We start from the raw sequence: 24,503 nt of genomic DNA on the forward strand, positions 1-24,503 counted from the left end.
GCCATGAGGACTATACGCTGAGTCCTGTAAATCCTTCTACTGGATCACCAAACCCACATGGTCTTGGGAACCCTTGACACAGAAGGCAATGACCCATTGCCTTTTAGCTTCCATTGCTGTTGAGAAACCTGAAGTCTTAGTATGTGATATGCTTTATTCTTTGAGAGCTTGGCAGGGGTAGCCAAAAATTTCTTAAACTAGACATGAAAGAACTAATTATAAAAGAAAAAGGAATAAGCTGAATTACATTAAAATTAAAATTTCCATTCATTAAATGACACCATTAAGAGAGAGAAAAGGCAAGTAACAGATAGGAGGAAGATTATATGTAATACATATGTTGTACTATATATGATGTACTACATATAAAGGACTTATATCCAAAATATATAAATAATTCCTACAAATTAACAGTAATAGTAAAAAAGATTTAACAGGTACTTCATAAGAAAGAATACCCACATGGCCGACAAATGTATGAACTGGTGCTTACTGTCATAGCCATCATGGAAATACAGGTTAAAATCACGATGCAATGCTATTTTATATACACCAGAATGAGTAAAACAAAAAAGACAAACAATAACAAGTGTTGGTTTGAACGTGGAGCAACTTAGTATGAGAATGTAAACTGGTACAAACATATTGGAAATAACTACATATTGGACAATAACTACTAAGATGAATATACATATCGTTAAATTAAACAAGAGGGTCATTAGACTGTGGTGACCTTAACGCTTTATAGTAGCCTACAAGCAAACCAAAACCTAAGCCTGTAATGCTTCATGGTTAAGAAGTCAAAACCTAAGGACAATCCATCATGAACAGCCAACTAGACTTCGCCAAATTATCCAACTGTTTAAGCTATAACCGATCAAATAACTTCTTGCTTTGCTTCCAACCCTTCTCTTTGAAAGCCTTTCTCCAGCTTCTCATGGTGGAGCTTTTCTAACCCCTTCCAGTTTAGTGCTGCCTGATTTGAATCAATTTTTGCATAAATAAACTATTAAAATTTTTAATATGCCTTGGTTTATCTTTTAACAACATATGTGATGCCTTTGCAGTACTACTCCTGGGTGTATACAGAAATGCAAAAGACAATGACAAAAATGTTTATAGCAGCACCGTCTGTAACAGTAAACACCTGCAAATAAACTCAGTGTATCAACAGAAGAAATGAATGAATGTGATACACCACTCAATGGAATATATATAGCAATGAAAATGAACAAACTACAGCTATATACAACACTGGTGAACCTTGCAAATGTAATGTTGAGCAAAAGAAGACAGACAGACATAAAACTATAGATTTCATTTATATAAAACTCAAAAACAAACAAAATCTGTGGTGTTATAAGTCAGAGTAATGGTTACCGTTGGGGAGAGGTAGTGACTGGGAGGGGTCCTGAGCGGGACATCTGGAGTGCTTGATAATTTATTCTGGGTGTTGGTTATATTTACGTTGTGAAAATTTTTGAGCTACACATTTGTGATTTGTTTTCCTGTACTGCAAATACACAATCAGAAAAAAACTCAATAAATTCAAGCTCTTTAGCACCTCTCACGACATGGCTCCACTCATTTTTTTGGCCACATTTCTGATACTTTCCTCCTTGTTCCTGGCTCTGCATTCTACAAACATTTGTTGTGTGAGTATTTATTTTGTTCCTTCTTGAATACCCTTTGGCACGTAGCAACTCATTTCCACCTTTTAATCTCTGCTCAGATGTCTCCTCAGTGAAACCTTTCCAATTCCCTCCATCACTTTCTGGAATCACTTTCAGATTTCTCCATCACCCACAATAATTTGTACAAGTCTCTATTTTACCATCATTTACCATACTATTATAAATGTTAATGTGCTTATTCCACTGGATTGTGACTGCTGAGAACAGGTTCAGGATTCTCAGGTTTTACCTCAGTGGAGGCAAAGCACCTTACCTGTTCATTCCTTTATCACATCTACCATGTGTAATGCTCTGTGATAGGTGTATGGAAATATAGGAGTGAGCAAGATTCTCAGGAGAGTCTGGGTCTGCCAAAGACAGCACTCAATAAGGCAAAAAGACAGAAGCCATAGAGAGAAAAAGACACGTGATAAGATAGGGACAAAGGAACGGGGTGCACAGATCATTAGGAAATAACACCGCCATTTTGATGGTGTTTTACAACAGTGCCACTAAAGATCTAGAGCTGTTTTGTGTTGTTTTAAAGCTTAAATGGGAAATATCTCTCAGAATTTGTCATTGGAGTTAAATGAAATTAAGTAGAAGGTATAATTTAATAAACAATAATCAGTCGCATCTGTTATTTTAAAACCAAGAAGCATAAGCCACTTTTATTATCCTGTCTGTTAAATAGGTCTGATTTTTTAACTAGTTTAAATCAATCTTAGTTAAGAGTTCTGTTTTGCCATAAATTGTGAATATTTTTCGACATAATCACCTTATATAGCATGGACTTACACCTGCAAATCTTTTCCAGAAGCGTTCAGATTGACAATAAACCAACAGAAGTACAAAATATGTAAACTAGAACAAGTCAGTCTATTTCACTGAAAACTGCAGTTTCACAGAAATATTTTTAAAAATATTTTCACCATTCTGAAAGGTCATATTATATATAATATAAAGAACACATAGCACTTTAAAGAAATGGGCCCTAGTATTTCTTTTTTCTTATCTACAGTAAAAGGCTTAGAGCCAATCTAAGATTGCTTTTTGCAATCTTAAGACTTTTCCGGTAATTTCTTAAAAGCATTAACAATTTAAATAAAATGCAAAGATAGTATCTAAAGCTGCAAGTAGGGCTATTTCACGATATCCTAAATGCTCATTATAATGCTTAACGTTCACTAGCATCCATCAGTGGACTGGAAAACCGGTGTCGCTTCCTGTCTCAATAAACTGATGCACTTTCCCTTGAGGTTTATTGTACTCTTTCCACAAGGGCACAATGTATCCATCAACACTGTCATCAAATCACGGCCCCTGCAGCCAATATTATGCACACTTCTATGAGTCAGACTGTTTTAGCAAATAATTTGATATGCCATTTATTTTTTAATGATTAGCTTTACTAAGGTGTAATTTACATATAAAATTCACTTTTTAAGTGCATAGTTCTACAAGTTTTGATAACTGTATACAGTTGTGCAACTACCCCCACAATCAAGATACAGAGCAGAATTCTCCTTCCCTCAACAATACCCCTGGGCAACTGATCTGTTTTCTGTTCCTATATTTTGGCTTTTCAAAAATAAAATCATACAGTAAGTAGTCCTTTGTGTGTGCCTTGCCTTCTTTCCCTTGCTTCTCAGATTCATTACGCTTCCGAGATTCATCCATGTTGTTCCATGGATCAATAGCAGAAAAGGGGGGGAGAAAAAAAACACCACACATACATTTAAAAAAAAAGAAAAAAGTTAACCACTTATGAATTTGGATGTTTAATAACAAATGAGCTTAATATGGAGTTTGTATATTTGGTATTGTATAAATTAAATATTTAGGTGGGTAACTATTTGGCTTTTCATTTTCTCTTTATAATGTTCTGGTTTTTTAAACTGATCTACCATTCATGGTAATCATAATTTTTAAATATTGTGACTGTATCATGAAGGTAGATTCGGCTGAGTTTTCTGATGGATTTCATGTGAATGTGAAAAGAGTGAAAATCGCTCCAAAGTTTTTGGACTACATCACTGGAAAAAAAAAAAAAAAAAAAAAAAAAGGCCACTCTGACCCTTTCTTCCTGAAAGCAGGAGATAAAACTGCCATCTGAAAAGTACCCTCTCTATAGCAGGAGAAAGGAAGACATTCTTATCACCGGAGACAGGAAATTTGGGGCCAAGAAATCTGTACAAAAATACCCTGTTAAATTAACCCTTATCTTCCCAGTTATTTCTTCACCATTTACTACCCTGGCCCAAACCCTTCTGTCTTGTCAATTATTCACAAATTTATTGTTTGTCGAAAAGGTATAAAAGCTTCCTGCTGTGATCATTTCTGCAGGTCTCCATTCTCTTATGCAGGCTCCCAAGTACATGTAAAATTTTAATAAAATTGTATGCTTTTCTCCTGTTAATCTGCCTTATGTCAGTTTAATTCTCAGGCCCAGCCAGAGACCCTAAAAAGGTAGAGGAGAATTTTTTCCTACCCTGCAGATGCAAGATTAGTTTCAAGTACTTTTTCTTGCATATTGATGCATATCGAATTGTTCCAGAACCATTTGCTGAAAAGACTAACTTTCTCCATTGAATTACTTTGGGCATCAATTTAGAGCAGCCTTTATTTACTCTAGTCAATGGAGGGCAGGGAGTAGTCTCAATCTCCTCTATTCATATTCCTTTGATTATTGATATCATTGTAATTCTGCAAAAGAAATACTTCTCTCACTGGCCCTGAAGAACCTTCTTTACTTTGGCAAATGTGCTAGGCTCATTACCAGAAAAGGGAGATTAAAACAGGAAAGGACTTCTTACAACTCAGTAACAAAAAAACAAAACCCAATTTAAAAAATGAGCCAAGGACTTGAATAGACATTTCTCCAAAGAAGATACAAATGGCCAACAAGTATATGAAAAGATGTTCAATATCACTAATCATTAGAAAATGCAAACGAAAGACACAGGGAGTTATCACCTCACAGCCATTACGATGGCGACCAGGAAAAACACAGAAAATAACAAGTGTTGGTGAGGAAGTGGAAAAATTGGAACCTTTGTGCTGTTGTTGGTGAGAATGTGAAAATGGTGTGGCTGCTATGAAAAACAGTATGGAAGTTACTCAAACAATTAAAAAATAGTATTAACATATGATGCAGCAATTCTACTTCTGGGTATATATACAAAAAAATTAAAAGCAGGGTCTTGACAAGGTATTTGTACACCCATGTTCATAGCAGCATTATTCATAAGAGCCAAAAGGTAGAAGCAACCAAAATGCCCGTCTATGAATGGACAAACAAAATTGGTCTACCCATACAATGGAATATTAGCCTTAAAAAAGAATGAAATTCTGGTACACGCTACAGCATGAATGAACCTCGAAACAGTATGCTAAGTGAAATAAACCAGTCATAACAGGACAAATGCTGGATTCCACTTATGCAAGATATCCAGAGTCGTCCAATTCATGGCAACAGAATGGTGGATGCCAGCCACGGGAGAGGGGGAAATGGAGAGTTGTTGTTTAATGGGTATAAAGTTTCAATTTTGCAAGATGAAAATGTTCTGGAGATTGGCTGCACAACAGTGTGAATATACTTAATTCTGAACTGTACACTTAAAAATGGTTAAGGTGATAAATTTCATGTGATAGGTATTTTACCACAATTAAAAACACACACAAAAACATGAGAGACACCACACCTGGTGTCTTTGGGTAAGGTTTCCCTAAGGTTAAGCTACCGCCAGGGCATTTAAATACCTGGGTTGTTAGCTTACATGGGTTGTTTGGCACCATGAACAGCCTACACCAAAAGAGGGATTACAAGGAGATTAGATGAATTCCAACCTTAAGCATTAAAATAAAGAAGGCATATTGGAACTGTGGAAGAAAATCTAAGAAAACCTGAGAAGCCATAAACTAAAATACTATGAAAATGCCATTGGTTATAAAGAATTTATGATTTCCTCATTTATTTTTTAACCCCATGATATCCTATAGTGATTAACAGTAAAACTTTGAAAATCTAAAGAAAGGATAAAGAACCCTATGTTTTTATTTACTGATTAGCAAATATGTTGAAAAGATTATGTCCTTCCCCACAGACAATCTTGGAGAGAGAGATACCCCTAAGACATAGAGTAAATAGATGGTTGCAACTTGGAACATAAACGAAGACTAAATCCTTGGGACCTGCAAAAAGAAGACAGGAATCCTTGAAGAGTCCCCAGCCGTTAGGCGCAATCCTAGAGAATTACTGAAACGAGTATTAGAATCTTCTTTAAAATTTTTTCAGACATTTGATCTGCAAACCTTTCACCAGAGTACTGAAAACTATATTCTCCTTCATGGTTTTTGGTGTTTGTTTCTGAATGACATCATTAAAAGAAGCCCTATATCTAAGCTCTGTCAGGAAAGCCTCCGTGAGAATTTTTGATTCCCACATCATATTACTCCCAGCAGATACTAATATTTTGGAGCCACATTCATTCACCAGAGTTATAGGTCAACTGAGTAAAAATGAAAATCTGTCCTTTCAATGAGTGTTTATAGTGATCCTCGCTGGGATCAGTGCCTTACCGACTACCCTTTTCTGAATGCAGAACACTCATGTTGCCAGAGGAATGGAAGGAAAACAGAAAGACCATCTGAGTCCTGTTCTGTTTTGGAGTAGGCCAGTGGTTTTAAAATAATATGGTTAGTTGTAATCTGTACTGCTTTAAAGTGACATCATATAGCCTATGAGGTAATGTGTTGCATAACTATTTTCAAATGAAATTGCTAAATGCATACTTAATTGGGCCCTACTACTGGAAAAAAATAAAAATAAAAAACAGGAATACTAGTTTCTATATTGTTCTGGAAACAAGAGAACCAACTTAAAGTCAGAATCCTTGAAATATAAAATAATTATTTGCATTTATGCAAACATTCCTAAAAGTTGTTAATAGTAGTATTAATTTACTTTTGTGAATTAGAGAAATATATAGCTGTTCTACCTACTCTAATTTATGCCTATCCTTGAAAGTTAATACAAGTCCAATACCAAGATCCCAAGAGACAAATTACCGTGGGATTTCCCCGTATACAGTAAGAGTGGGGAAATGTTTTCATCTTCACAGATAAGACCTAACTTGTCAAGTTTCATGACAATTGAAATGCTATAATTATACCCACACAGATAAAGACAAGCTAAAACATATTTTAAGTACAAGGAAACTTTATTTTCTTTCCTTTGTCTAGAAATCTGAAAACTCAGTTTTATAATCATATGACAGTTCTAAGAATATCCGTACCCAATGTTCACTCATTTATACAAAAATTACTTTTCTCTTGCTGTTACCAGTTGAGTCATATTGTAGAAAGATCAAAGCGTACCTAACACTAAGAAACATGGCTTACGACTCAGCTATGGCTGTAGCTGGAACCTCTTGTTAGTTTAAAAAGGATCCCTTTTTTATTAAACCTACTGCTTAGAAAGACCATGTATTGATCTGTTGTATATTAAACAGAACTTACAGATTAATGGTACAATTGCAATATATTACAATGTGACTATTCTCCAGTGACTCAACCCTTTGAATAAAAATGTCCCTAAACGCTTCTACCACAGGACACTGAGGACGACTGGAGATGAAGCATGCTTACTGAAGTCCTTCTCTGTCACAGTCAAAGGACCTAAAACAGCTTAGTATTTCCTTCAACACCCAGCAGGTAGATGCGGCACTTGAGTTTAGGTAATGGTTTTGCGGAACTGCATTCTGAAGCTCAACTGGGTTCAGAAAACCAAACAAACGAAAAATCCGTGGGCTATGCCCCCCTCACAGAGATCTAGCACCCTGAAGAGAGGCTTCTCTGTCGCAAGAATTCACCATGCTCAGGGCAGAAGTGATCCACGTATTACCTTCAATTGCTCCAGGGCAAACGAGGAACCATCCTGCTGTAAAATTTCAATAATCTGTTCCACAGAGTTGGCCGAGAACCAGCTGTAAGAAAGGAAACACATGATTTCACCAATGTGTGATTTCTTCTTTCTGAGACAGCAATGAACCTAAACACAGGCTTCCTCCAAACCCCATCTCACTAATGAAAAAGTTTCCAACCTGTTTTACAGGACGATGAAATAAAACATTGCTTCTCTGGAACAGTGTCTGCAGTCCACTCTCACTCATGCAAAATAAAGCCTAAGTTTTCTCTTTTGCTTTGTTGCATCTATTATATATAAATAAATGGTATCTTAACTGTGAAAAACTGATGCTTCTAAAAATGCAGGGATAGTTATCTTATTTTCCAATAGTTTTCTTCTTGTCTCCCTTAAGCTAGGTTGTCAATCTCTCAAATCACTGCATAGAACCATTTGCTGATTGGCTTGATCAGACCATCAGAGATGACTTTACAAAGATAAATTAATTCAATTGTTCTTTTCTAGCCTCTCTTCCCCATTTAAAACACAAAAAAATGTTTTGCAGTAAAATGACAGATTACTTACATATAATAGACTTATTTCCCCCTTAAAGAATGGGCAAGAAGCTATTTTCAAAGGTAAATGAACATAAAAGCACTATGCTAACTGATCTCAGAATTCAGTGCATTATCAAACACAACGTAATTACAACATGAGCAAATTCAATTTAATACAGTCTTTCCAAAGGAACAGATTTAATTGAGACCTCTCTTTAAATACCTGTTTATTTTGTCCAAGTGTTCCTCAAGTATAAAAGGCTTGTTTTGATCAATCTTGGACTGTTTGAAAAGAAAAATACTTAAATTAACATGAAGAAAGTCAAACCTTTTAAAAATCTTTAACAATTTTATCATACTTAATGATACACTTTGTGACAGATTATTACTTTCAGTCCAATTACATCCAAGTCTCATAAATAACTACCATAGTGTGTTCAAAATTCAGACAGCATGTATTATTCCAGACTAGCTCTTAACGGTGCCAAAGGCAAAAATGTCCTTACGATACATTATCCTTAAAGTGTGTCAGTAACTTTAAGAACTGCAAGGGACTTGAGAAGTCATCCTGCCCACATTCCCATGTGATACAGAAATTCCTACCACACCCTCAATATTCCTGCAGCATTGACCTCCAGGGTGAAAAACAGTTCCTCAGGAAGAAACTCACGAGTGCTTGAACAACTATAATTAGAATTTTTTCTTTTAATTCTGAACCAAAAGTAAGCCCTCTCGTGTTTCTAGCTCTAGTCAATCCCTCTTCCACCTTAATCTTCTCTCCCACAGTGTGATTTTGTGCCCCTCACAATCCAGGTCTTTCTCATGCACCGTTCCAGTTTATCAAGGTCATTCTCAAAGTGCAGAACACGTAAGTACCTTAGCTGCAGGTGTGGCTGAATCATACAAAGTACCACAGGACCCCACACAGCCTTGTTTGTTTTGGACACAATGCTTTTACTAATAAGACTACCTCTGGGTTAGTTAGTCCTATTAGGCTGCTGATTTACACCAAGCAGTTAAAACTTTACCTGGTGCCATTCTAGCTACATTTCTCCCCTTCTGTATTTATGAATTTGGTATTTTGGACGGAAACCCAAGATTTTTACTTATCTGTATTGTGATACTATGATTTAAAAATAGGAAATGTACTTTCAGTCTTCCGTTCCTGACACACAGCTGCCAAAACCCTTGGAATAGCCCAAGCAGAGTACCTTTTGTTATATTTGGTCTTTTGTGCTCAGTTCCTGAAACAAAGGTGAAGTGGGCATCTTGTTTTATTCATAACAAGTCCCTTTCAATCACACAGGTTGTTTATGTTAATGAGGTAACTTTTGGAAAGCCCCACAGGATGGGGACAGGCTGCCAGGGGAACAACCAAGTGATTAGAGTTGGAACTTTCAGTCCCCTCCCCCGCGGTCACCACACAACTCCCTACCTCCCTCTCTTCACCTAGTGAGGGGGCTGATGATGAGAGTTCAATCACCAATGGCCAGTGACTTAATCAATCATGCCTATGTAATGAAGCCTCCATAAAAACCCCAAAAAGGATGGGCTTGGAGAGCTTTCATGTTGGTGAACACATCCACATTCGGGGAGCATGGTGCACCCCAACTTCATGGGGACAGAAGCTCCTGCACTTGAGACCCTTCTGAACCTCATTCTTCATTTATATCCTTTATTATACCTGTTACAATAAACCCATAAATGTTAAGTGCTTCCCTGAGTTTTGTGAGCCATTCTTGTAAATTACTGAAACCAAGGAGGGGGTCGTGGAAACCCAGATTTATAGCTAGTCAGTCAGAAGTACAGCTGAAGTGTGTGGTCAGTCGTGTGGGACTGGGCCCTCAAGTTGTGGGGTCTGACGCCAACTCCAGGTAAATAGTGTTAGCACGGAAATGAATTAGAGGACACCCTGCTGGTGGCACAGAGCATTCCTTGATGGGTGGAACCGCCCACACAGCTGGTATCAGAAATGTTGTGAATGTGGCACTACTATGAGAGTAAAGAAAAACACAGAGTGTGTTTTCTCCATCTATTAAATTTCACACTGTTGCTATTAAACAGATCACTCGAAACTCAAAGGGTATTTTTTTTCATCCATAGTCTTTTACCTCATTTATTTTCTTAGTTTGAAATCAATTTGATCAAAATGCTGTCATCATTCTCATCCAATCACTGAGAAAAATACCGAGTAAGACAAGGCTAAGACGACTTTACCTACAGACTAATACCTATATACACTTAACAGAACTCTTTGGTATAAGGCCCTTCAACACCCCCACCCCCACCCCCCCACACATACTATAATGCATCCCACATTTACTCAACTTGACAACACGATAGACTGCCAAATACTTTGACCAAGTCTGACGAAATTCTCACATGCTCTATATTCATATTTGTCTCATTGAGTATTCAGGGGCCCCACCAATCCGTCCTTCAGTTCTGGGTAATTTTTTACACCATTTCGCTAAGAATTTCATCCCCTCTATATTCTCTATTATAAATTCCTAATAATTATATATTGGACCTCCTGGAATAATGCCTCTCATTTTCTTTTCTCTCCGTTTATCATCTTAGTATCCTTTTTGTCCTCTTAAGAGTTTTCCTCAACCATCAATTTTAATCTAATCTGTTTGGGTTGTTATCATATTTTAAATCTCTTTTTATTCTTTGACTACTTATCTTCATAACATTTGTTATTTCATAAATGAAATATTTTCCTCTTATCTGAAGATAATAATTATAGGTTTGTTTCTTTTTGAAGTTTCCTTCTTCTCCCTGAATTGTCTGCTTCCTTCAAGTACCTTTTTTGTTCGCTTTGACCAATCAGTCTTTTTTTTTTTTTTTAATGCCTGGCAATCCCTGTTCTTCTGTGGGAAGCAATAAAATTAGGAAGCTTTGTATGTAATGTCAATTGCAGTTATAGAACTGTCAATTGTCTGATGCAGCAGAAGATGACCAGGCAAGGCTCTGCATGTTTCATTAGAGGGTCCTCTAATGTCAGTGTCTACAGGTTCTGTTTCTCCCAATGTATTGTGTGGGAGTGGGATGATGGTATGGACGGAATGTTTGTGATCCCCCCAAATTCACGCTGAAGCCCTAATCCCCAGAGTGATGGTATTTGGAGGTGGGGACTTCAGGAGGTAAGTAGGTCAGGAGGTAGACCCTCATGATGGGACAGGGCCCTTCTAAGAAGAGATCCAAGAAAGCTCACTTTCTCCCTCTCTGCTGTGTGAGGATACAGCAAGGGGGCTTCCCTCTGCAAACCACGAAGACGGTCCTTACTGGGAGCCTAATTGGTTGGCACCTTGATCTTGAACTTCCCAGCCTCTAGAACTGTGAGAAATAAGTTTCTGCTGTTTAAGTCACCCAGTGTATGGTGTTTTTGTTATAGCTGCCCAAAGTGACTAAGACAGTATGTAACGGTTCTGGAAGCCAACTAGGGAAAGAGGCTAGAGGCCTTCCCATTTAGTACATTCTGCCTCTTCCCATTTAGTATGTTTTGCCTACCCCTGCCCTCATCAGCTAGGCCTGTATGACTTGGTCTTTTTAAGAAGTAAGTCTCTTCTCCTGCCAGGGTATGAGCGGGTAGCTGCTCCTATCGGACTTTTGGAGGCCTAACTGCTCCTTATAAAAATTTGCAGAGATCTTCCTGTTTTCCTGCCCTAGTCCACACGCCCATCTTTAGAGGGACCTGGTACCTTACAATGGGGTCTACAGTAACAACTGCTGCTTATTGGCTTCCCCAAAGGGGAAGGTTTCAGTGTCCTCAGGTCTACAGTAGCTGCCTTCCATCCTTCTGCTTTCAAGGTCCCAAATACTGACATCTCATGCCTGTGCTGTCTCCCCTTCTGTTCTGTCTTTGTGGATTCGTGCCATTTTTATTCCTTGCTGCAGTTTTAGTGGTGTCTTAGGAGGGAGCATGTATTCAATCCGTCATGTTTAACTGGAAGTCATATAGCATTTTTATGGATTCTTGCTCTTATGAGAAATTTAAGTTAGACAACATAACTAAGGAGTTAAAAGTAAATGCTGCAATGTACTTCATTATATTTAGTTATGTATCAGAGTTTCACTTTAACATCTTCACAAACAGTGTCAACAGTGAACTTCCATTATAGAAATGTCACAATGCCTTGTAAAAATCTCCTTCAAGGGCCAATCACAGGTTATGCACCGAAATTCAGCAGCAAGGAGAAGACAAGCAGTGCAGTTGCACAGTAAAGACGTCATCTTCTCAAATGACCATCCTAACAATTGTGAAGCACAGCTTCTCCCATGGAGCTCTGAAGTAAATAAAATCCAATACATTTATTTACCCTACCAACTATAATGTTCACCAACTGCTAATTTTTCTGTCACTCCCCTTTCCCCATGAATTAAAATCTGAGGTTAGAATATTAAAAAGGTTACCTTCGTGTGGTAAGTGTCTAAGACAGCTGCAATATTTTCTTTTGAAGGAGACTTCAGTGCTAGCAAATCTGTTTCTAGCATGCTCAACTAAAGGTTAAAAAAAAAAAAAAGGAAAACAGATTTGAGACCACACAGAAACACAACAATTTTTTAGAAATCTTCTATTCTCTTTTAAATCCTTGTCTTAAAATTATGATGCTCTCTCTTCAGTTGAATCAGTGAAGGAAATTTTCACTGAAGTTGTGCACACACATCCCCACATAGCAAATGTTGCCTTGCAAGGCTTGGATAAAGGTGAGAGAAACTAAAGAGAATTAGAGACATCCATCTCTGTTTCCGTCTGGCTATTGAACACTTGAAATATGGTACTACAACCAAAGATCTGAATAACAAATTTTATTTTAAATAATTTTAACCAAAATTGCTACATGTGACTAATGGCTACTATAATGCAGAGCTCTGTAACAGAGACACTAACTCTCCGTTTATACTCCTCATGTATCCATCCTATGCTCAGCCAAATAGTACTTGTTACTGTTTGCAAAACATAGCTAATGCTTTTCTGCCCATGGGCTTTCTTATTAAATGTCTCCTCTCTCCAGAATGCCTTTTCCTGACAATACTCGTCTTAAAACCCGGCTAAACTGCAATTTTGTGAGAAAACTTTCTTATAAGTAAGCTCTTCTTCCTTTCAATCCACTGAGTACTTGCTCTGTATTCTGTTTCTACACTTATCATACTTTACTCTGTCAGATGAACTGACTATTTATCTTTGTATTCACCTCTGTCTAGCCCCATCCCCAATGTGTACTACTCACTCCTGTCACCCGCGATAGGCCCTGTGAATGGTGATCTACGCACTGCAGATATTATGACTGGCAAGCTAGCAAAGAAGGGAGGAGGGTGTGGATCAGCTTCCTCTCTGAGCATCCTTAGCTAAATACTACTATAATCAAGAGTGTCCCCCAGCCAGAGTATATAATGGAGTGCCCATGTTTGTTTCCTGTGACAGCTCAAGGGAAGGATGAGACAGCCACCTAACTCAATGTGACTGAGTATGCCATAACATGGGAAAGATCTAAAACTTCAAACAATGTGATGGAAAACCCTCAAACAGTGTACAGGGGACAACCTTCAACTTTGTATACTGCATACATTTTTATAACATTCCTTCCCCTGTCCCAAAACAACTGTCCCTCAAGATCAGGTATTCATTTGGAGACCCATGTGTTTCCTGGGAAGCTGACTTAATCCCACAGTTCAGGGATGGAACGCATTAGCTAGGCTAAGCTAGTGGGTATATTCCACCCACCCATCCACCCACGTGGTTCAGGGGTGCTATAAACCAGTCCAATCAGAGTGAGCTAAGCCAGCTGAAGCAGAATAAATCCCAAAATCTCTTGCAGGGAATTCTGAGGCAGAATCACCTTTAACTGGGTTTTCTGTTACATTTAACACAGGTAGTTTCAACTACTGTAGTAAAACTGCCGTCCCCATTTTGGAGATGAAAAAGACCCAACGCACACTGGGATTTAAAGCCAGGCTGGCTGTTCGCATACTCTTTGCCACGTTCCTATCCTGTGCTAAGAACACTGCAACCCTGGTTTTAAAAAAGACAAAGAAACATTGTCACTTGAAACAGATATCCTTTAGGAAAATTTTTAAAACCATATTTTACAAATGTAACTTTTAAATGCACCAGGGAAACAAAACCAAGAAAAACTTTCAAAATGTTTTCATAAAATAAAAGCCTATCTTTTCATATATAACTTTAGAATTTTATATATTGGACTTTCTTAAAGCATTTTTTTTTTTAACAGAATGTAATTATTCATTAAAAAACATTCACTGAAGGTGCCAGGCAAAACAGCCTTGAATTGATATGATTATCCTCATTTTGTTTACGAGGAAACTGAAGATTGGAGAGCTTAAGAACTTTCCCTAAGGTTACAGAGCTTTAAGCAATAGATCCAGGAGTCAGACCCATATCTACCAAAGCCTGTGATCTTAACCACTCATACTGCCTCCCGTATAATGTGAGGTATTCCAACAATACAAAATGAAATCGTCCAAGTAATTACCTTTTCGGAATCTACAAAGTGTGTAGCAATTCCTGCTGTGTACACATCTCTTCCTTTCAGCCTGAATCCTGTTAATGCAAGGAAGTAACCAAGTTTCCCTTGAAGTCTTGGCAAGAAATAACCTCCACCCACATCAGGGAATAGTCCTGTAATTAAATAACAAAAAAACGTAAGAATGATTCACATCAAAGAGATGACTATAACTTTCTTTACTTTAGATCAGATTGTCATTTCTCTCTGGAATTTGAATCCATATGAAAATGTATTACACTAAGTATTATGCAATGCAATCAATATCATAAAAGACTTGCTATAAAGTATGCTCACTGAATTTGGGTATTTTTCAAAATTTTCATGTCTCATTTCTACAGAAGTCAATAAAGTATTTGATGGCACAATGTTGTGTATATAAGAAGTACTCAATATATACTACCTAAATTTTCTCACCACAAATTACTTTCAAAGAATCTCCAAAACTGGTAAAAAAATGAAAAAATATTATTTCCATATGATAATCATAGGAAAAAATATGCATAATCTAAGGCTATTACATTAATGTGACATTTCATTATTACCATTTATTTTCCAAATAGTCAATTACCTAATAGTTAAGATATTTAAAGTGATGCAATAACCATTAGTCCTAACAAGTTTATACTTAATAAAACCACTTGCATTTTATTTTTTTCTTAAGCATTAGTATTTTTTGAATTCCTTTATTCTTTCCAGTCGTAACAACTGAAAATAGCATATATGCAAATACCTGCCAGTACACTACTTTTTGGTGTTTAAGAGCTCCTTAAACAATTGTGACCCTCTAGTTTGATAATCCATATATCTATTCTAAGATGGCTTCATTTAATGACGTTGAGATAAAAACACAAGCATTTAAATTCTTTCCAATTCTACTTGACAAAAAGTTCCTAGACTTGAAAGAATCAGCACTGTGCTAATGTAAACAGAAACATCTCTTAGCACCTCAAACAAAATAGGTCTAAAGTTGAATTCATGACCTTTCCCAACTCCCATCATCTCCTTCCAGTATCACGTACCCCAATAAAGGATACAACCATTCAGCCTCCACACCTTCTTCTCTGTACAACTCTCTTAATCCCCCATCAGAGACTATATCCGCCTGTTGATTTCTTCTCCAAACAGTTCTCCACACAATAGCCAGGGTGATCTTTCTAGCAACATATATCTTGATCAGTCTTGCATTCTATTGCTGAAAACTCATCCATAACTCTCTATTTCTCTTAGATTAAAACCAACACTTTTATCAAAGACTTCAAGGCCCCGCACCACTTTCTCAATTATATCTCTTACTATTGACTCGCTGAACCCCCGCCACTCTGGTCTTCTCCCTTCAGTCCCCCACCTTCTACATTCCTACCTGCCCCAGAGCCTCAGCAGCACTTGGCCCGATGAAAACGCCCTCAATCCTGGAACATTTTCATCTGTTCCAGGGCACTACATTCTTTTGGCCCCAAGTGTCTTCTTCCAGTCCCCGTTGCTGGCTCACATTCCTTTGCTTGACTATACATGCTACTCAGTGCCTAGGCTAGATCTCAGACAATCCCCTCCTCCCTACACACGCATTGTCTTTGCTCTTATGACTTTAGATAACATCTATATGCAGATTCGTCCCTGTTACGGACTGACCTGTGTCCCCACCCCTAATTCTTAAGTGGAAGCCCTAACCCCCAATGTGACAATTTGGAGCCAGAGCCTTTAAAGTGGTAACTAAAGTTAAATGAGGTTATAAGGGTGGGGGCCTAATCCAGTATGACAGTGTCGTTATAAAAAGAAGAGACACCAGGGGCACACACACAGAAGAAAGGGCATGCAAGGACACAGCAAGAAAGCACCTGTCTCTAAGCGAAGGAGAGAGGCCTCAGGTGAAACCAAACCTGCCAGCACCTTGATCTTGCACTTCCAGCCTCCAGAGCTGTGAGACATAAATGCTGTGTAAGCCACCCAGTCTGTGGTATTTTGTTGTGGCAGCCCTAGCAGACCAAACACTCCCAAATCTGTATATGTGGTTATGCCATTTCCCTTCAATACCAAACTCTTAGATCTGCTTTGTAGATATAACCACATGGACAATAAGGATCTCAGATACAACATGGCGAAAACACAGCTTGATTCCCATCCCTCCAGCTACACCACTCCTTCCCTAATTGGCCTCTTCCATTCAGCAGCAACAGATAAACACCTTGGAGTTATTCCTGATTCGTCACATCAGCAAGCCAGTCAACTCCAAAATATTTTTCAAACCTATCTACTCTATTCCAACTCTACACCTCCCCACTGCTCCAAGCCAAAATCCTCCCTCTCTAGGCCTGTGCTATCCAAAATAATTTTCTGTGATGATGAAAATCTTCTATAATCTATGCTGTCTGCTCGCCATAAGTGGCTATTAAACACTTGAAATATGGTTGGTCGACTAAGGAACTACATTTATTTGAATTTATTTTAAATAGCTGTATGTAGTTAGTGGCTACTGTACTAGACAGCACAGCTCTAGATTAGCGTACAGTCATGTGCCGCATGAGTTTCCATGAACAGCCACATATATGACGACGGTCCCATCAGATTAGAATGGACTATAAGCAAGAAGTCTGCGACGTTCAAAGAAAAGGCTGGACCCAGCTACATAAAATGCTGCATTAACTGCTAGCTCTGCGAAGTTTAAACACAGGGAGGCTCAGCATACTGTCCATCTGCCCTGCCCCTGCCCTTGTCTGGGGCCAAGAGGGAGCCAGGGGAGCTGAGGAGGAAGGGAACCCAGGGGGCCCCTCAACCTACCCGCTCGCCCCTTCCCACCTCTACACACACACACACACACACACACACACACACACACACACTCTCACTCCCTCCCTTTCCCTTTGTTTCTCTTTATCTCTTTTTCCTCTTAGTGTCCTCCCCCCTCCCTCCCATTTATTATTTCTCCTCTCAAGCTTTAATCTATCTGGATCTCTTTCAATCTCAGCTCTCCCTTTCTCTCCCTTTTCTTCCTTCCCTTTCTCCCTTCCCCCCTCCTGACACCACCTCCCTCTATAGCCCTCTCCCACCCCCTCCCCAAATGCACATGTGTGCAGGCACACAGAAACTTTATCTTTTATACCATATTTTTACTGTACCATTTCTATGTTTAAATATGTTTAGATACACAAGTACCACTGTATTACAACTGCCTACAGTATTCAGTCCAGTAACATGATGTACTGGCTTGTAGCCTGAAAGCAATAGGCTATACCACACAGCCTATGTGTGTAGTGGGCTGTAACATGTAGTTTAAGTACAGTCTGTGATGTTCACACAAGGATGAAATCACCTAACGACGCATTTCTTAGACTGTATCCCTGTTGTTAAGCAACACATGACTGTAATGACCTCTTGACCAGTCTCCCTCCTACTACTCCGCACCCTTACTATTATCCTCACAGCAGCCAGAATAATGGTATTAAAATGTAAACCAGATCATGCCACTCCCTGCTTTAAACTCCCCCAGTTTCCCATGATGTTTAGGTTTAAATCCAAACTCATCACAAGAGGTCCCTGTGTACCTCTTTGAACACCGTGTATCGCTCCTGCCCTTGATTCAGACAGTTGCCTCTACTTGGTTCCTTGCATAGATGAAGTTCGTTCTTACTTTAGAGTCTATACTAACTTTTCTTACTGCCACAGCATTCTGCTGGCTCCTCCTGGTGCATTCAAATCTCATTGTAAAGGGCATTTCTTTGGAGAATCCCTTTAATTATCTAATCTAAAGAACCCATTCAAGACTAACTCTTTGGACAAGATGGAATAACAGGGACCAAATTTACCCTTCTACCTGAAACAAATATAAAACCAAATGTAGCATATGAAATAATGGTTTTTAATACACTGGACCATCAGACAATAAAGGAAAGTGATCTCTGAATATCTGAAAACAAGTGAGGTGAACCCTACAAGAACTCTAGCTTAATGCCCTGAGATAATTTCCAGGCCCAGCATAGTCCTTGATTTGAGGAGATGATGTTAAGAGTTTAAGGAGACTGAGGCAGCTATAACTTCCAGAACAGAACACTAGAGATGAGACAGCTGCACAGAAAGAAAACTCTGGAGAGCTGCAGAGGGTCTCCTGTTAAGTATTCAGCTTGGTACTGAGCAATACATATGCATGAGGAAACGATCTGAGTCTAGGACAAGAACCATAAGAAAGGATTACAAAGAACAGTACTGGGAATCCACAAAGCTGGGAATAGTGCCTGTTCCCACCAGTCAGACCAAAAACCTCATGATTCACAGATACTGAGTGGAATACAAAGAGGGGTCTTTGCTTCAATAGTGGGAAATAATTAGCACTAGCCTGAGGACTCCTCTAATTCTGCATTTTAAAAAAGTCTTAAAAGACTTGAAAGGATCAAACTGTTTCAAAGTGACTTAAATTCAACCCAGAAGCAAGCTCAAGAATATTTATAAAAATACAAAAATATCCAGTACCCAACAAGGTAAAGTTTACAATGTCTACAGTCCAATCAAAAATTACCAGGCATTCTAAAAAAGTAGGAAAAAACTAGCCATAATGAGTTGATAAAACAATCAAAAGTGACCCAGAACTGACATAAACATAAGAATTAGTTAAAGACTTAACACGTATAATAAACATATCCTGTATGTTCAGAAAGTTAAGTAGAAACACAGAAGATGCATACATTTTTTTTAAAAAAAAGACCTAAATGATACTTGCATAGATGAAAACTAAGATGAATGTATAAACTGAAAAATATCTGAATGAAATTAAGGACAGATCGGACTTTGCAAAAGAAAAGCTTAGTGAACTTAAAGAATAGAAACTAAAAGAAAAAAAAAATTTTAATGAAAAATGCATGAGTGAGCCTAAGTTTAAATAGAGTTTCTGGAAAAAAAAAAAGGATAGAAAAATATTTGAAGAAACAAGGTCAAATTTTCCAAAGTTAACAAAAACTATAAACCTAAGTAGCTTAATAAACACAAGCATTAGAAACATGAAAACTACACTAAGGCACACCATAATCACATAGCCCAAAATATATGATCAGCAGAATATCTTAAGAGCAGCCAGAGAAAATAAAAAGACACTTAGAAAGGAACAAAGATAAGGATGAGAGCAGATTTCTCATAGGAAACAACATAAACAAGAAGACCGTGTAGAAACATCTTTAAAATCCTGAAATTTAAAAATTAGAATAGAATTCTATACCCAGGTCTGAAATCACTAACCTCAGCTTTCACCTTAGGAGACTAGAAAAAGAAGTGATAAAACATAAAGCAAAAGAAAGGAAGAAATAAAGACTGGAGCAGAAATAAAATAGAAAATAAATGAAACCAAAAAAGCTGATGTTTTTAAAGTCAATAAAATTAGTAAGCCTCTAATTAGACTGAGCAGAAAAAAGAGAGAAGACAATTTTTAATTTGCATTAATATAAAAAATGAAAGGGCCAGATATCATTACAGATACAAAAAAGATAAGGGAATATTATGAACAACTTTATGCTAATAAATTGGACAAATTCCTTAAAAGACCCAAACTACCAAAGCTCGTGCAAGAAAAAATAGACAACTTGACTAGACCTACATCTATTAAAGACTTTGAATTTGTACTTAAAAACCTTCCCACAAAGACAACTCCAAGCCTAAATGGCTTCACTGGTGAGTTCTACCAAACACAGACAAAAATGATACCAATTTTACACAAACTCTTCCAGAAAATGAAGCCAGCATTACCCTGATAACCAAAACGAAGCAAGGACATTGTAAGAAAACCACAGATGATTATCCTTCATGAAAACTGATGCAACAATTCCAAATAAAACTTTAGTATATCAAACCCAACAACATATAAAAAGTATAACACATCATACCAGAGTGAGATTTATCCTAGCAATGTGGGGTTAATTTAATGTTGGAAAACCAATCAAAGTAATTCACCATTAACAAGCTATGAAAGTAAAACCAGTGGCCATCTCATTAGATGAAGGGAAAAAAAATGACAAAACTCAAAATCCATTCCTAATAAAACCCTCAGCAATCTACAAATAGAAGGAAATTTCCCCATCCTGATAAAGGGCACCTATGAAAAGCCTACATCTAACATCATACTTAATTGGTGAAGAACTGAAAAATTTCCCCTAGGATCAAGAACAAGGTAAGAATGTCCACTCTCAACACTTCTATTCAACTTTGTATTAGAGATTCTACCCAATGTAATAAGGCCAGAAAAAGAAAATACAGAGTGGAAAGGAAAAAATACAACTGTGTTATTTGCAAATGACAATTTAGGAAATCCATATTGATAACTATCCGAATTGAATTTTTTTAAAATATCATTTACAATAGCATCAAACAATATGAAATACTTAAGGATAAATCTGAAAAAGGATGTGTAAGACCTATACACTGAAAACTGTAAAACTTAGCTTAAAGAAATTAACAAGACCTAAATAAATGGAGAGATACAGTCAGCTCACAGGTCTGAAAACTCTATTGTAAGATGTCAATTCTCCCTAAATTGATAGATTCTAGACAATCCAAATCAAAATCCTAGCAGGCTTTTTTGTTTCAATTGACAAACACTCTAAAATTCATGTAGAAATACAAAGCACCTTTTTTCCCCAAGTTTTTTTGGCTATACCAAACAAAATTGGAGGATTATCACTACCTGATTTCAAGACTTACTATTAAGCAACAACACTTAAGACAGTGTGGTGTTGGCACCAAGATCAATATATACAGATGAAGGTGCAAAGGTAACCAATCAGTGGAGAAACAATAGCTTTTTTAAAAAATGGCGTGGGAACAATTATATCCCCATATGCAATATAATAAACCTAGATTTGTACCTCTGATCCATACCTCACACCATAAGCAAAAAATAATTCCAAATGGATCATACATCTGAATGTAAGACTATTTCCCCCTAATAATCTTTTATCTAAAATTAACTACAGTGTATTTGTGTTTCCAGTTAAATATTCTTGCTGTTATGTTTTCAGATATACTTACTGAGCTAATATAAATTTTTAGGTATCTTCATATTCTAATTTTTTAAAATTCTTTCATTGCTATATCTCACACAAGATTCCATCAGTTCCTTCAACAATAGTGTAATCTGACATGTATCAAAAGAAGATGTTTCTAAAAGTAATTACGAAAAATTTTGATTTTTTTTACCTATTGCAGTTTCCGGCATTGCAAAAAGAGACTTTTCTGTGGCCACTCGAAATTGCCCATGAACTGAGAGACCAACTCCCTAGGGAAATGAGGCAAAAAAATGTTTTAACATACTGTAATAAATAAGAACAAATTTATACACTCACAAACATTATAAACCAAGTAAAATTTCTTTCAGGAGATAGATTGGAGAGAAAACCTAAACCACACAATTTCAGATGGGCAAAAGATATATGGGTAACCTTGATATCTGGAATAGATTTGTTTTAGCTAAGATGTTTTTCATCTAGTATTTTATGTTATGCTTCATGTCCGCTTTCCCAGTTCCTCTCATTTCAAAATAGATGCAGCATTATAGAATACTGACTCTTCCCAGAACCAATCATTAAAAAGCACAACCAAGAAGCTACCGTGTTTCCCTGAAAGTAAGACCTAGCCGAACAATCAGCTATAATGCATCTTTTGGAGCAAAAAGTAATATAGGACCCGATTTTATTTTACTATAATATAAGACCCGGTCTTATATAAGATGCATTAGACCTATAAGATGCATTAGACTATAAGACCGGGTCTCATATTACTTTTTGCTCCAAAAGACGTATTAGAACTGATTGTCTGGATAGGTCTTAATTTTCGGGGAACACGGTATTCTAGCAAATTTTAATAGCTTTAAACAGAATATTAACACATTTTATTTATTCATATATTTCATCAAATAAAATTAGCAACATCATTTTTCTTAGATACAACATTAATAAGGCTAATCGTATAACTCTTAAAAATTGGTTACTAAACACAAATTTTAGACAATAAAAAGATAGGCTGAAAGGATTTCTGACTTGTTCAGAAAAGGGCAGTCATCTTTGAATAAACATATGTGAATAAACAGACATATTTGCAGAAAATAAATACAAGGTATACATGTGATGACAAAGTATCCAATTTACGTCAGGGCTCACACTGGACACACATTTCCTATGTTATGTTCTTTTCACATTATTCAGAGCTTCTATCAGATTGTTTTAGTTCTCTTTCTTAATCCGTTCTCATCAGTGTACTCTACTTTTGACATCACAAAGTTAAATGAGTTAAGACATGTAAAACATCTGAAACAATGTCAGGCATTTATTAAAAGTTCTATTAGTGTGAGCTAAATGGAAAGAGCCTCATTTCTATCTGATTATTCTAATTTTTCATTAAATTTCCTCAAGCCTTTCGTGTTTTCACATTCAGTTCAGCCATTTAAAAGTTCTTGACATTTTTAAACCTTTTAAGAAAATACTCGAAAGTATATGCAATTTCTTAAAATTTTATGTACTCTATGCCAAGCTTAAATTTTAAAAGACCAAGGAAATGAATAATATTCATTTAGTCACTACCTATATTCTTTGCTGTCAACATTTATAAGTTAAATCCACAATGTTTGATACTCTCTGTAAAGGCAAATATCATCATATTACAGGTTCTATTAACCCAAATTAGATTACATATACTTCAAGATTATATGAAATCTTACAAATTTTAATAAAAATAAAACATTACTAGTTTTATTAATAGTCTTTTTGTATTATTTTAAGAGCCCTTGCCTCACACTCTACTCTCCACTTTTATTGATCAGATTGTCACTGAAAGCTACTGGTGTTCAGGAATGTCTTGCTAAGAACTTCAAGAGAGAGTTGGACTGGATTTGCAGTTTTCAGACTACGTTATTTTGAGTTCTAGGGCTCAGAAGAGCTGCCTCTGTGTGGGCTGCACAGCAGGTAAGATCTCCATGCCTCTCTGACTGACCTGCCTCAGCCGCACTCCTTTGGTTATTGCCCCCGACCTCTTTTAATTAACTCTGAATTCCGAAAGCAGCACATGACTCTATCCACTAGTAATATTTATATATTACAGCCCCCAAGCCTAGTTCCTCTCTCTCCCCAGAGACACAGTGGCACTCGAGGCTCACCAGAATTCTCAGGACCAGGGAGCAAAGGGGGAAGAAAAGTGCATGAAACAATATTCTCACTCTCAGGCAGAAAACGAAGACACAGTGGGCAGCTGTGAGGTGATGATAGCCAAAGAAACTTCAAGGTCATTTGAAATTTGAGCTGAAGAAGATATGACAGCTAAGTGAAAGCTGCAATTATATGAGGTAACAACCAAAAAAGAGAGAAGGCTACATACAGTCGTATAACAGAGAACACAGCAAACACACAAAGAGCAGCAGAGACGGCTGGAGACAAAAAGAAACAGACTGCTTAAATTTGCCTTAAGTCCACACTTGCAGTCCAATTTTAAGACAGGCTATGCTGAGGTTTTCATCTCTGGATTTCCATTTGACCCCTGCATTTGTTTAATAACTGCCCCATTCTCTTTTCTGCATCTGTTTGAGTGAGTCTCTGCTCTTTTCAATTAAAAAAGTCTCTTCACATTTTTAATTACAGCCAGACCTATGTTCTGTCATGTTGCAGCATCACACAACAGAAGCCACTTTAGTCCTTTGACCTGTAGCGTATGTTCATCTCAGTACCGCTCTGTGTTCGTTCCTAACACTGCTCTCCCTGACTAGCCATTCCCATGTTACCTTCTGGCACCCTCACTCCTTTGCAAACGAGCCACCTAACAGCTCATCTTCTCTACAGAGGACCCTCTCTACCTCATGAACTCAATGGAGAAAGAAACT

At 37.3% G+C, this 24,503-nt stretch overlaps 1 protein-coding gene across 2 annotated transcripts in view; it reads right to left on the bottom strand.

Moving 5' to 3' along the window:
* HIBCH (3-hydroxyisobutyryl-CoA hydrolase) overlaps window positions 1–24,503 on the bottom strand; it is a 76,134-nt gene that overhangs the window by 12,053 nt on the left and 39,578 nt on the right. For both annotated transcript variants that reach the window (XM_019740711.2, XM_074339398.1), the window contains exons 7-11: window positions 21,836–21,914; window positions 14,633–14,778; window positions 12,552–12,638; window positions 8,359–8,417; window positions 7,579–7,660 (exon numbers count right to left, since the gene is read on the bottom strand). In XM_019740711.2, coding sequence (XP_019596270.1) covers window positions 7,579–7,660; window positions 8,359–8,417; window positions 12,552–12,638; window positions 14,633–14,778; window positions 21,836–21,914 — 453 coding nt within the window. The remainder of the gene's footprint in view (window positions 1–7,578; window positions 7,661–8,358; window positions 8,418–12,551; window positions 12,639–14,632; window positions 14,779–21,835; window positions 21,915–24,503) is intronic.

The sequence above is a fragment of the Rhinolophus sinicus genome, linkage group LG01, assembly GCF_036562045.2.
Source record: "Rhinolophus sinicus isolate RSC01 linkage group LG01, ASM3656204v1, whole genome shotgun sequence".
Lineage (NCBI taxonomy): Eukaryota > Metazoa > Chordata > Mammalia > Chiroptera > Rhinolophidae > Rhinolophus > Rhinolophus sinicus.